Source organism: Nannobrachium achirus, assembly GCF_963921795.1.
Source record: "Nannobrachium achirus genome assembly, chromosome: 7".
NCBI classification, from domain to species: domain Eukaryota; kingdom Metazoa; phylum Chordata; class Actinopteri; order Myctophiformes; family Myctophidae; genus Nannobrachium; species Nannobrachium achirus.
The window spans coordinates 47487318-47502522 of record NC_137816.1 but is presented as its reverse complement, the minus strand read 5'-3'; the positions used below and the strand labels follow the sequence as shown (position 1 = coordinate 47502522).

General features: G+C 43.2%; 1 protein-coding gene across 1 annotated transcript in view; it reads left to right on the top strand.

Moving 5' to 3' along the window:
- LOC308288369 (protein kinase C-binding protein NELL1-like) overlaps positions 1-15205 on the top strand; it is a gene marked incomplete at both ends in the record, with an annotated part of 330259 nt that overhangs the window by 245049 nt on the left and 70005 nt on the right. The window contains one exon of the mRNA XM_080729790.1: positions 2911-3033. Within this exon, the coding sequence (XP_080585916.1) occupies positions 2911-3033 (123 nt within the window). The remainder of the gene's footprint in view (positions 1-2910; positions 3034-15205) is intronic.

Genomic DNA, 15205 nt, shown 5'->3' with positions numbered 1-15205 from the left:
GTACGCTATTTTAATGACGACACGTGCACGTCGCTTAACACCTACACTACAGGAGTTAGCAGGTCACACAATGGTCTATTGACAGTGGTGGACAGTACTCAAGTACATTTACTTGAGTACTGATTTACTTGAGTACTGTATACTTAGGTACAGATTCTGAGGATTTGTACTTTGCTTGAGTATTAGATTTCTTTGATAGGCTACTTATTACTCTTACTCAAATACATTTCCCAGACATATATTTTTACTCTTACTCAAGTAACATTTTGACTGAGCTACTTTTACTTGTAGTGGAGTACATTTTGACCAGTAGTAGCTGTACTCCTACTCAAGTACTGGGTCAAGTACTCTGTCCATCTCTGTCTATTGATATGCATAAAGGCTTGTTCCTTTGTTCACCCTGGTGCGACACTGCAACGCACACATGTATGTGTACGTTCACAACCGAGCTAAAGAAAAAGCCGCCTGTAGTGAAATATGAAAGACAAATAAATGTTTATTAAATAAATAATTGTTACACACACATTAATATTTTCTTTAGACAGCAGCTTTTGCTAGAGTGTTCAATAACAGTGGACTCCCTGTCTCTCCAGCTCGTTAATTAACAGAAAATAGATTTTCAGGTTGGTTGCCAATTTCAGCCAATCGGGAGAGGGTACCCATTTATCAGCTTCAATTTTATAGTGCTCCAGCTCCAAATGTGTCTGCTCATTTAATGGTGCCATCACTTTCAATTCCCCTTGTTTATGTGTGTACTGTATGAGTTATGTCTCCTGATTGGATAAAATGTGTATCCCAACCTGAAAATGCATTTTCTGTTTACTAAAGAGCTGGAGAGAAAATAATCACTTACTGCACCATTAAATTAAATGTGGCAATTCCTAGTTATGTCTGTTCATACATTTATAATTCATTTGTTGTAATTACTGTTGTTGCTGAAACGGGGTGATAGTGTGGCTCACTTTAATCATACTGTAGGAGCCATTACAGTATGTTGGTGGCTGCTTATTTGTTGGTAGTTTTAGTTACTGGACACTGGGTGGTGGGCTCTAGATTTCAGCACTGGGTAGTTATTTAAGGGTCACAGGTGCAGTAATTAGCTCAGATCACAGGACACCGGTAGTAGGAGCACACCGTTCTTACCATGGGGGAGGTTCCGCAGAATTAAGGCCTGGACCATATAACGCTGGGTATTTTCTTAAACTGAGATTTTTCGTTTTTGAAAGTCTGCGCCCACACGACAATAGCTAGAACGTTGCGCATCAATCGTACCAAAGCACAAAAGTTGACTGCCAGTAAATAGGGCTGCTATATTTATACATCTTCTGATAGTGGTACTTGAACGTTGACATGAAATAATAACTCGGTATATGTTCCATTAGCGCGATCGTGAGTGACAAAACTCCGCTTAGTGGCGACGCAGAAGCGCGCTGCACGCTGAGATGCTAGGAGAAAGTTACCAAGGATTCGACAGTCATGTCACTGTTATGCAACACTGAATTAACACAGATGTATACTTCTCGACGCTTGTTATAAACATACCAAGGATTCGTCTGTGATGTCACTGTTATGCTTATGCAACACGGAAATGTCCAGTCCGGCCGCTCCGCTGTGTGTAAACTATGAACTAAACTAAGGCATGGTGACGGCAGCTTAAAGCCTCCCATTTCAATCACCATGATATGCGTTTATTAAAATATGTTCCCATTTATTTTAGAATTAATGATAAAGTAAGGTATGCTGTAGGAGGGGCGTGGCTACCCACCGTTCATCCTTGTCCAGTGGTGTAAAGTAACTTACTTTTACTCAAGTACTGAATTTCTTTACAATTTTGTACTGGAATTATCGACTGAACTGTTTTGTATCACTGTGTACTGCGTATAGGATCACTCCCTAACAGTACCTGTATGTTATAATGTGCAACAAAAGAAGGTGGAAATTGCCTTTACACATAGCAGTAGTATGAAATGCTGCATCCTCCTCAACTGCATAGGAGACTACAGTGTTAAATGACACTTTGGATTTTGCAGTGCACAGTAGGTTCCCTCCTCTCTGTAATGATATCACAGAGAGGAGGAGGGAATGTGTTTATTAAAACAGACAGTAGGAAATATCAAAGCCAGACATCAAAGCTAGACAGCATGTGGAGGAAGTCTGACAGCATTGTATTCTTGGCTATTAAGGGTTTGTGTGGTTGGATAGGCTCGGCTTAATCACATGGGATTGGGAACAGCACATTATACCATTTTTGATTCAAATTCAAACGTATAAAATGTGAAAATATATTTTGAAAATAGCCAAGTTTAAATCGAGCTGAAGTGGTTAATGTATGTTTTGTAATGTTTGACATTTACAAAGTAACTAGGCCTACCGTAGTAACAGTAAAACAGTAAAAGTATAATATTTGTCTCTGAAATGTAGTGCAGTAGAAGCTTAAGTATAGTAAATTGAAAACACTACAGTAAAGTAAAAGTACCTCAAAATTGTGCTTAAGTACAGCACTTTAGTACATGTACTTTAAACTTTTTCAGGCCGCGACCCACAAAATAATCAAATTTTAGCTGGGGACCCCCCCCCCCCCCCCCCACCCTGACGAGCACTAAGAATTGAGGAATTACATTTTGTATAACACGGCTCTATTGTGTGCATGTAGATCGTCTATTTTCACAATTTCTACCAATTTGACCAATATTCATTTTAGAGGTATTAAGAAGTTCTCAAATTGTCACTTTAGAAATGTGCAGATACCCTCTATACACTTAAACTGTATGCTGGTTTATTTACTGTTGAGTGACCCCCAAAATAATTTGGCCACAGGTTGAGAACCACTGACTTATACCACTGCCTACACACATACTGACAGAGCACGTGGCCCGATCTGACCGCGCACACTCTCTCTTTCCCCCCCAGAGCACGACGAGTGCGCCAGCGGCCAGAGTTCGTGTGACGAGAGCGCCATCTGCACCAACACCATCAGAGGCCATTTGTGCACCTGTAAGCCGGGCTACGTGGGGAACGGCACCATCTGCAGAGGTAAGGAACCCCCCTTCACACAGGATCCCCCACAGCTCGCCTGACTGCTTCGTCACCTCTGTTCAGTGGTGGGAAAAGTACTCACATATTTTACTTAAGCCTAAGTTCGATTTGAATAAAGCCTTACAAGAGATTTGAAAATGACCCTCTGTCCTTCTGGAAAATGTATTACTCAGCCTCTGTAGCAGTTAGAAACATAATTCCAAAACTATTTGATAGCTTACAACTTTGGCTTTCATAGCAAAATGAAATCTGAAAAACTTAAAATATTTTTTTTCAAAAATGACTGTACTACATACAATTACTGTACTTCATACTGCCAGTGGATAAACGCAGAGAGCTCATTCTGTCCCAAAGCCAGTGAAGTACAGTACTTAAGTAAACATACTTTTACACCACTGTTCCATTACACCACTGCCCTTCACAGAGGATCCCCCACAGCTTCCCTGACTGCTCTGTCACCTCCGTTACACATCCAGGGCGGTTGCTTCCTTCCTCCTTCGCCTCTCCTCACAGGGCACGCCAGCCAGCCAGCTGCTGCTGTCGGGGATGATGATGACAATTGATTTTACGACTTGGCTTCCTCAGCCTGTTCTCTATATTCACCCCCCTCCTCCATCATATCATCGGTGTCGGGTGGAAACCTTGTATGTCCAAAACTGTTCCTTTTTTTATTATTATTTTAGAAACTAATTAAATTAGTGAAAATAGCCCATCTACAAGCACACAACGCCTCGCGGTGCAAGGCGTTGTGTGCTTGTAGATCTGTTATTTTCACTACTTTTGTGCAACACTCTTCTATGATGAAGTAGGGCTTTAATTTACAAAAGAACACACTATTTTGAAACTGGGAGATACAAGGTTTTGCCCGACAGTGACGATATCTCTCTCCGACTGCTCGCAGACACCGGCCTGACTGTTAGCCTTCCCTCTGTGTGTTTTCCACCTGCCTGCATAGACAGCTTGTATTCAAGACAGGTTGGACTTGGCAGATATTGACCTCAACAATTTCTTATTTGTTTCGGACGGACGGACGGATGGAAAGGGTTCTTATTTTGTATTTAATTTGTAACACAAATATGACCTTTCGATCAATGTGAAGGATGTCATATTAAAGTGACCTTTTTGGTGAGCTTTACACTACTTGGACACCCCTTGCCAGCCACAGTATAGCTGATTTGGTGCATGGAGCTGGGTGTTAAAAAAAAGGAAGACTACATTGCTCTAAAATCTGCACTACATTAACGCTCCTGGTTAGAATGTGTGTGTGTGTGGTTGTCAGATGTTGTTTACAAAACAAACAACACTGGTGTCCTCCGGGGTCTTGACTCTCACCGTGCCGCCGGTGTCGAATAAATGTTAAATATATTGAGTCTAAGGGTGCACTGTAGTGCTGTCGCCTCACAGCTAGAAGGTTCTGGGTTCGCTTCCCGCCGGGGGACGCTGCGGGCCTTTTGCCATTGCCTTCATGTGGACTCAACTGTCCAATGTTAGAATGTTGTACATAGTAGGCTAATGTAGTACAAGTAGGCTACTGTACCTCATCATGTTAGTTACTGTAGATCAATCGGTGCTAAATATCTTGTACCTTTAGATCGAGGGGTGTGGGGGAGGTAGTGCATAGATTGTGTGCAGTCGAGAGAGAGAGAGAGAGAGAGAGAGAGAGAGAGAGAGAGAGAGAGAGAGAGAGCATGTGTGACAGTGTGACTGGAGAACAGAGTATGAAGTTGGCAGTAAAGCTGTGAACAAAGCAGTGACATCCATTGTGCACAGTTTAGTCTGTCAGTGAATAAAAGCTCCTACTGTGCATTTAAAGAGGTGGTGCCATAGTTTTGTACTTTTTCTTTTTTGTATGTGTCTATGGAGTTAACAGGACTCTAATAGACCCCCAGGTGTGGTTATAATATGCAACTATGTCTTCCTTGTGTATTTTTAGTTTCTTCCTGAAAGCTGAAAGTCTCTGAGTCAAAAGGCCCAGTCGAAATGCACAGCTTTAGTGACGCAATAAAATCATCCCCTCCTCCTAACTTCAGGTGGGTGGTGCTTAGGTGAAAACCAGGTATACTTAATGAACAGGTGGGTGTGGCCACATAAAAAATAACTATTTTAACACTTCTCTAAACTAAAAAAAAAAAAAAAAAAAAATCTTCCTCCTATAAACATAACACCTTAGATCATGTTTTAGGGAGGGAAAAATCACAGTACCCCATCTTTAACACTTTGCAAGCCACGGGGAGCCCCTTAATATTAAAACCGGAATATACCGGACATCTGAGCAAGGAGTCTCAGCCGCGCCGTCTTTTACCGTACTGGGTCATTAAAAACGAAATAAATGATTTTTATTCGAAAATCGGCGATCGTCTAACCTTCCCTAGTCACCACTCGTCCATCGATAGCGCATGGCTCGCCTGACATGAAGCAGAAGTGACGTCAGGTCCATTCCTTCCAGAGGCTTCCCAGCAGCAACCCATTTTCTGTTAATACGTTTGTGCTAGTATAGCAGGAGTGCTAGGGGCTATGCGAGCGAAAATGCTCATATCTACTCTTGAGTCATCCGTGGATTATTTGAGCCGACATTTACGTGAACGGATCGCGCACGCGAAACGCAGGGGGATAAGATGCGTCGGCCGAAACCCCCACTCTAAGCCAATGCAGATTGAATAATTTCACTGGGAACTGTGGTGAGTATACAATGGGGATCGCGGTATGGTAATGGGGGATGAAGACCACGTGATATAGCGCTGGATGTCTGGTAAAATGAATGCGGTTCAGATCATAATATAATAATAGAAATTTCACGGCTAATCTACAACAAGCCATTCTATTTCGGCTAGCAAAGTGTTAAAGATGTTTCTGATGGAGCAGCATGTCCGCCTGCCCTGTTAACCCATTGAGGCTGATAGATCATCTCTGTCGGGTGGAAACCTCATTTGTCCAATACTTTTCAGCTTTTCAAATTCCAAAATGTGTTGCTTTGCGCCACACTTCGAGCTTGTGGATCTGCTACTTTTGATGCTTTTGTGTGGCTTAGTATGATCAAATGGGCATTAATTGCGGGGGGGGGGGGGGGGGGGTGGGGTGTTAAGGCCCTATCATAGTACAGTCTGGGGTGATAAGTCATCACCGCGGTGTAGACTTTTAAAGTCAGAAAACTACAGCATTACGTCATTCGCCACGGTGAAACCCGACATCTTTCCTGTTTTTACTTTCAGACATCTCCCCATCACCCCCTTCACTGATTGGTCGATCTAGACCAATCAGTGTGCCCCCTGGTTTATGAGGCACAGAGGCATCATAGTCAAGGTGATAGGACTTCACCATGACTATGATGGTCTCCACTTGTTATCTCATTTTTAAGTGATAACCTATCACCTAAAAGTTGAGGTGATCATCCTTCACCTCGGACTATGATAAAGCCAGAATATAGTTTCTGCAGGAGACTCAGTATAGACTCGATTGAGTCTCCCACAAGAGACTCCGTCGGTCATCAAATCATTGGCTTAGGAAAAAAATCCATGAATTCAAAGGCTTAATGGGTTGTGTAATTGATAGAAAATATGTCGTATTTTGGGGGGTGAACTACTCCTTTAATCGGAGTACTGTATATTTCAGAGCCATGTTAACACTTTGCCGTCCGAAATAGAATGGTTGTTGGTAGATTAGCCGTGAAATTTCTATTATTATATTATGATCTGAACCGCATTCATTTTACCAGACATCCAGCGCTATATCACGTGGTCTTCATCCTCCATTACCATTCCGCGATCCCCTGTTGTTTTACTCACCCCAGTTCCCAGTGAAATTCTCAATCTGCATTGGCTTAGAGTGGGAGATTCGGCTGGCGCATCATGTCCCTGTGCGTTTCGCGTGCGCGATCCATTCACATAAATGTCCCCTCAAATAATCCACGTGTGACTCAAGAGTAGAACTGAAAAGTATTGCTAGCATAGCCACCAGCACGGCTGCAGTAGAAGCACTCGTGTACAGACAGTAACCGAATGGGGGAAGGTGCCTTGAAGAAGAAAAGGGCCATGACATCACTTCTGCTTCATGTCAGACCAGCCATGAGCTATCAATGCACGAGTGGTGACTAGGGAAGGTTAGACGATCGCCGATTTTCGGATGAAAATCATTTATTTCGGTAAATACGGGAAAGTACGGGAAAAGACGATTGGCTGCCCCTCCCCCCCTAGGAAGTCCGATATAGTACGGTTTTAATATTAAGGGGCTCCCCGTGGCTTGGAAAGGGTTAAGACAATATTCAGAGCCATTCAGCTATATTTTCGTCCATGTCTTACCTCTTATCAATACTACGTTTAAATAGTATAACTAGACGATCTACATCGACACGTTGTGAGCTTGTAGATCGGCTATTTAAAGTATGTTAAAATGTTTTTCAAAATAGTAAAAAAAAATGGTAAGGCATTGATGAAAATAGGGCCCATTATGTCTGTGTAGTGATGCTTTCTAATACCTGGTTGATATGTTGGGGGCTTTAGGGATGGCGTTTGTTCAGGGCAACATGCAGTACGCTGTTTTATTTATTTATTTTATTTGTTTATTTGGTCAAGACAATACACATTAATGAACTCTAAGACATGGTGTAGTCTGTAGTCCTCCAAAACACAACATCGTACAGACGTCACAGTAGAACAGCATAGTTAACAAAACTGTCATTTAGCCAAACCAGGAACATCTACAACAGTTTCATTTAGATTCTCATAAGGTGTCAGGATAGAGCTGAGAGGTGCAAGCGCTTGTTCAAAATAAGCACCCACTCACTCCGTCACCCCACAATTGTGAACTGATTATGTTGCCAACAATGTGAACTGATTATGTTGCCATTAGAGCCACAGGCTGTGTGTGTGTGAGTGTGCGTGTGTGCGTGTGCCTGCGCACCTGCGTTGAGGGGCTCTTGGGTAAATGTGTGGCGCCTCTCTCTCTCTCTCTGCCACCGTCATGCAGGCATTAGGATGGGTGGCAGGTGCCAGGTGGAAGGCAGCTCTATGAAGACATTAGTGCAATTTACAAAGTGCTTTCTGTATTTTCTCAAATCACTCTTTTGCACCAGACTCGTGACAGAACAGAACACAGCTTTTCCGCCACCTTCACATTCCTTCTCTCTGCGAGTCATGGCAAAAAACAAAAATAAATAAAAAATAAACTGAGGGAAATATGAATTAACTCATTCACTGCCCTAATAAATATAAAATAAATACCAACCACTGCCGCCGATTTTCCGTTTTATCTTACCTTTTCAAGTAGCCACAGAATTTTCATCTCCAGTACGATTGAGTTACGTCTAGTTGAAACAGCTTGTGTTTCCCGCACTTGCACTGCTAAACACAGGAGCAGAGTTATGGGCGTTTCCGTGAAAATAATAGACAGGAAAAGGATGGGGATCTGACTTTTCAATGATGTAATTTCTCTGCTGTCGGGCCGGAACCTCCTAACTCCAAAATGTTCATTTTCGGGAAAATGAGCTCAAGTGGAGTTAGGAGGTTTTGACCGAAGGGCTTTTTACTACTTTTCATTGGTTCAATATTATTTTAACCAACACATAGACGGCGGTCTCGGACCTCGGAAAAAAGACGTGGGGAGAGGTGTTAGACAGGGAATAAGATAATTCAGACATAATTTAACAAAGATGCAGGCCTATTTGTAGGTTATTTTAACATTTGCAAGCACAGCAAAACCATTTACTGGTTGCTCCTGACCATATGGTAAAGCAAACGCAAGACCGCTATCCCAGGCCCTTGTATTTTAGTTATACAGTTACACCTTGCTATCTTAGACTACAGTATCTTATCCTGGCCAATTAGTATTACATGAGGGACGGAGCTAGAATATCAGCCTCTGTTTTTGCCTGCCCCAGAGATCTCATTATCGTATGACACTGCTTGGCCAATCGACTCACCTCTCCTTCCTCTGTCCCCTCATACATCACCGCAGCCTTCTGCCTTCTCACACATTTGTCCGAGAGCCACCACGACTCTGTAGCCAGTACCCACTAATGTAATTAAAGGCAAAAAGAAGGTGCATTTAGCCCCGACTTGTCCATAGCAACTGGGATCAGCTAAACATATCTAACTCAAGGTGTGTGATTATCCTGAAGTGTTTCATTGGAAGCAGTAGACCAACAACCTTGCAGACAAATACATTTTAATCCTCCTCAGTATTTGCACAGACAGCTAATCTCATCTGATAGGTTTAGTTGATACACTTTGATAACTCCTAGCCTTGATACGACAAGGACAACTTCAGAAGCCTTTGAAGGCTTTGCGTTCTTCGAGCTTTCAACAAGATTCCCAATTAAGCTTCCAAATTGTTCCCTCTCACATTCGGAAGGGCTCTTCATCATGGCACCCTGCATGTGGACATTATAGGATATGATAAAGATTATAAGGTGTCTTTGATTGACCACGTGAGGCCGTTGCTGAAGCTTGGGCCGTGAGATCGGTTGGCCATCCATAATTTATCCAGCCTATAGATTAGAACTAGGCCTCTCCTCATTTCCGAACCACAGCACATTGCGATACTCTGGTAAAGCCCAGTGATTTGTCGGAGGATTGCGACCAGGGGTTGAGCCTATTAGACGTTCCCACAGGGCTCAGTCAGGGATGTGTAATGCCGCCCTGGTGCACGTCTCAACGGGGCGATCCCTTCCCCTCTGCCCACATCTCTGGCTGGATCCTGCGCCATGCAGCTCTCCGGGGACCAGAGTGGGCTGGGACAGATGTGCTCGTCACAATCAATCAGTCTGCCTCAGCTGGCCCACTTTTTGCTGTCGTGCCTGGAATGCCTGGTGATTGCGCTGCACCTCGGATCTCTGTTACAGAACAATAATCTTGACTAATATGGCTGCCAGTGCGACGCCACGTCCCATCTGTGACTCTGACTGGGCAGCGGTTTCCCCACGGCTGCTGTATTCTAAATGGCTGATGGATGGAGTAGTGTTAGAGTTGAGCAAGGATCTGTAGAGACGGCACTTTCATTTTTACTCTCATTTATCCATCTTATATCAAAATTGGCTTAAAGGTGTAGTTCACCCAACTACATAAGCCAATAATTTGATGAATATTGAGTCTCAAAGAGTCTCCTACTGACGATGACCCGAGAGAGAGAGACAGGGAGAGACACGCAGCAAAGATAGTCGGGATTGGGATTGGAACCCGCGATGTGCTGACATTAGAGCCTATATGTTGTATACCCCCGGACCCCAACCCCTTTCGATTCTTGACAAATTGGCCACAACTAAGCTTCTGCTAAAGCTCCATAGTAACCCTAAACCTACAGTAGGCTATGTACAGTACCTCAGGTACCACACGCTACAGTACATAACCACCTTATAGTCAAACCCCTCATCTAATCTAGTCTATAGCAATCCCACTACATGCCGCCACTGAGATGATTGCTGGTGCACATAACCAGTGTACCCCTTCTATCACAAAGGCCATTTCACTGCTATCGATCCTCAGGTTCAACAAGGTGAGCGAGGAAATGGTGAGATGAGATTTGCCGACCCTATACTTCCCTCTATTTTTTACAGTTCAGTGTTTTGTTTTGCTTTTACCTTGACAAACACACTTATTCTTCTCTCTCTATCTCTCTGGCACCCTTTGTTTAGCGATGTCCTTGGGGTGAGGCCACCATTATCTCCCCGGGAGCTCCGTGGACGGACCACGGCAGTTCACGCGGAGCACAGCTAAAGATTATAGATCAGCATTGTTCCCACTGCCAGCCCTAATGATTGCAAGCCTATTGCGAGAGCCTTTTGTCTGACACAGAATGAGTGAGCTAATCTTGTTAATGGTCCGTCTCATTCCCGACAACTGGTTTCGTGGAGACAAAGGGTTTTTAAATGGAGGGGATTTTGAGTGGTGAGTCCCCAACAGCGGCTTTGAGGACGAAGGGATTGACTTGTTCCTCTCCCCTCTCTTTTTGGAGCTAATCGCGTCGTGCCGCATCACAGCGGGCTAATGGGTGAGCGCTACGGCGGGGTGATGATATGCCGCGAGTCGGTGGGGTGAAGGAAGGAATAGGAATTGGCTGATTTTCTTTTCACCCTGCGAGTCTTCAACTTTGCATTGTCTCTTTACATAATTACCGCTCCCTGTTTCATCTGCTTTCTTTTTTTCCCCCAATGGAACAACACACTTTGTGCTTTCGTTGCCGCGGCAGTATGTGCTAGGGGCCATAATGTTTTACAACATTTAATTGGGTGTGCAGTAATTGCATGCAGACCATGATTAATTGTGTGGAGGAAAAAAGAAGAGAAAAAAACCCACAGCAAAGACACAAAGACAATACAGCTTGTAGCAACCCAAGCTTCCAAGCTTTGTAGCAATTATCATTTCCTGCAATAATTTTTCGTCTGCGTTTGGCTGTATTTAGCTGTCACGTACAGTATCGGGGGGGGGGAGGGAGATATCCACTGTGTTCAGCTTGCTCAAATCCCACACACCTTAACAAAACACATTCAGGCAAAAATAATCTAGCACGCTTCCCTCCCTTCTCTGCCCGTTCCACTGTGCTGTTTAAAACCAGTTTTCAGAGTCTCGTACTGTATGCAGGATGGGGCAGCAGGATGAGTCTTTCAATTTGAAGTGGTGAACAGATTCTCTGCTAACATTCTTCAGCAGAGCCAGGGGCGTCAATTGGGTATGGCAGGGGTATGCAGCTGCCATACCCTGGGTCCAGGGGGGAGAATAAAAGTTACTTTTATAAATCCATTAATGTCTCTTTGTCTATCTGTGCTGGTGGTGTTGTTAAATTACATTAAAATAACTACAAATGCAAAATTTAACAAAATGGTCACTTTAACAAGGTATTATAATTAAATTCTCCACACTTTTATTCTCCCCATTTTGACAAAATGGTATATTCCCAGGTTCTGCAGGTCAGCTGCACAGGTGCAATTCATTATTGTTAATTGTGGCACGTTTACTATTTTATGCCAAGTTTAACTGCACTTGAACAAACCGTAGAAACGGGGGAAAAATAGAATGTACTTCTTAAAATAAATGTATCATGCCTGTTGCTAAGGTATGGCAACATGACTGGTGTCATGTTGCCATGCCTTAGCTTTTACTGAACTGACGCCACTGAGCAGAGCAGGGGGTCTTAATCAACCCAGTATGGGACTCAGGGGAGGTCTGAAACTGCCAGGTATGTGAGGATTATCGCGTGTGAGGACTGCTGACAGGTCTGCTTACCTCATCGCTGCTCAGCTCCACTGCTGGAGATGCACCGGGGCCATAGGCGGTGTTAGTGCTCTGTGTGTTAAGTTTACCCGAGCAGTGTCAGCAGCGGTATGGCCCGCCGGACCTGTCAGGGGGACTGGCAGATGAATAGAGCATTTTAGCTCCTTTACTACCGTAATATTTAACCAAACTGCTCGTCATATCTCGGTTATTTTTTACCTTTTTCTTACCTTTTAATGTGCTCGCACCGTGTCCATTGTGCACGAAGGGCATGCACGATCGCTAGATCCGCGTGCTTGCCGCCGCACAGATCCGATCACAAAAACATCCACGTTGCCGCGACCAAACGTCAGTATGCTATAAACTCACAAGCAGAAATGCAGAAGACACGAGGCAGGATCAGAAAATAGAGGAATTACTATGTGCCCAGTCTCGACAATAATGCTTTTGCCTTTCACTCTGGATGAGAAATCTATTGACCGAAACCGGCATACACTGGCCAAGCTAGGGTTAATCAGTTGGTTGCCCGTAGAGTAGCAAAAATATGGCCCTTAAGCCATTTATAATTGGCCTTCCAACTGACAGGCATGGGTCACTTCAGTGCAGGCAAGAATTGGTATACAGTATGCTCTCTCCTGCCCCGACCTGCCTCAACTGCAGCGATAGCATTGCAGGCTAAACGCGGTCTAGAAAAAAGTGGTCACTGAAGCGTTGACCATAAAAATAATCAGTGACACGAGCTATAACAAGGTCAGCTGTGGCTATAACCTCAGCAGTAGTATGACAGCATAGATTCCTTACTGGGTAAACAGCTATCTCTGTGCATGCTGTTGGCTGGGTTAAATGCAAAAAGGAACACATAATAGATAACATAGATAGTCCACACTGAGAAAACCTTTTAAATCCTGCTTCCCTCAGATAACTAAGTATCTGAGAGGAGCTTACCATACTTTAAAAAGGTGCTTTGTGTGTGAAATAAACTGCCGGCTTTATCAAAATAATCTTCCCTCATCTACAAACCATATCTGGCGAGTAGAAAATAATATTTGGAACTGTGTCAACATTAGTGAGACTATTCCCCTTAGCATGCCCAGAGCAACCAGACTGAGATCAAGGTCATGTCCTCTGTATGTTTGCTAGATGTTTGGGGGTTTTAGAAATCTGAAGTCTTATTTCCTCGTATTTATTTGTTTTTATTTTAACACGGGTGTGTGTGTGTGTGTGTGTGTGTGTGTGTGTGTGTGTGTGTGTGTGTGTGTGTGTGTGTGTGTGTGTGTGTGTGTGTGTGTGTGTGTGTGTGTGTGTGTGTGTGTGTGTGTGTGTGTGTGTGTGTGTGTGTTAAAACAGGTATTAGGAAAAAAAGTGCCATCGTGATAATCCGTTCCCTAGTTATTGGGGGTTAAATGAGATTGATTTCGGCAAAAAGCAACACAAAACAAGAAAGCTGAGAAAGGATGCGGAGTGCTTATGAACTGAAGCACCCTTCGTTATTGTCTGAAATGTTTTCAAATTTAATTACCAACCTGTACAAATTACATTAACAAAGAAAGTCCTTGTTGTGTTTGTTTTCAGACAACGAATGGAAGTTTCAAGGACACATATTTCAGAGGCTCCAAAACACTTGCTTAAATCTCTGGTCTCTGACTGATTTATGGCAAGCTGCGAGGCGCCGGTATCAGTGCAGCCAGTCACTGCACTCACAAACACACCAATCAATGGATAGACAGGGAGCACAATGCACGTCTCTGGCAGAATGGCTCTAAACTATCAAAGCAAATCCACAATAAATTCTGAGGCTCTTTGCTTCCACTTCCTCCACGAAAGAGATAGGGAGAGAAAGACAGACAGACAGGGAGAGAGCACTTTGTAAAGACCAATAGAGTCACCATCATATTGCACCATGCTTTCGTGTGTGCATGCAAGGCTGTGCTCTTGTGTGTCTTTTGTTTGTGCATTTGTGATATTTTCCTGCATTCATCAAAGCAGTTAACAGAAGACAAGCTTTTGTACTTACTCAAGTACATTTTGGATTGAGACTCCTACTTCTAGTAGGCTATTTCTACATTGCAGGATTGATACTTTTACTTAAAGGGGTGGTGCCATAGTTTTGTACTTTTTCTGTTTTGTACGTGCCTAACAGAGTTGGGGTCTGTTACTCAAAAAAGTAATACATTACACATTACACATTACTTACAAAAAAAAGTAATGCCTTACATTACTTGACTACTCCCTGGAGAAAGTAATTAGTTACACTACTTACATTACTTTTGCGTTACTCCATAAACTCGCCTGTATATAACATAACCTTATGTATGCCGATATATCTTTATCCTAAAAAGGAGGACATGGGGGGGCTCATAGTAACACAAAGCGTTTGACCAGTAACTATAATGTTTTTACATTTACATTACTCAATTTAGGAGGAGCAGTGCCGTTACATTACTCGTTACTTTTTTGGAGGAGTAGTGCCGTTACATTACTCGTTACTGAAAAAAGTAATGTGATTACAGTAACTCCGTTACAGTAATTGCGTTACCCCCAACTCTGGTACCTAAGGAGTTAAAATGACTCTAATAGACCCCCAGGTGTGGTTATAATATCAAATATGTCTTCCCTGTAAGCTGAAAGCCTCTGAGTCAAAAGGCCCAATTGAAATACACTGTTATGACATCATAATATCATCCCCTTCGCTTTTTTATCATTCAACAACACTGTGGGTGTGGCTAACTTCGGCTGGGTCACCACCCACCTGACAACCAGGCGCGTTTGGAAAAATATAGCATTGAGTGCACTGGCCAATACAAACGAATGCGTGAGTGCGCTCATTGTGGCCATTTTCGAACGCAACCTTAATGAGTAGGTGGGTGTGTGACCACATAAAAACACTTTCTGTACACTTTTTTGAAGATAAAAAATCTTCCTCCAAGTATATAATACCTGATGATTATGTTGTAGGTGGGGAAAAATCA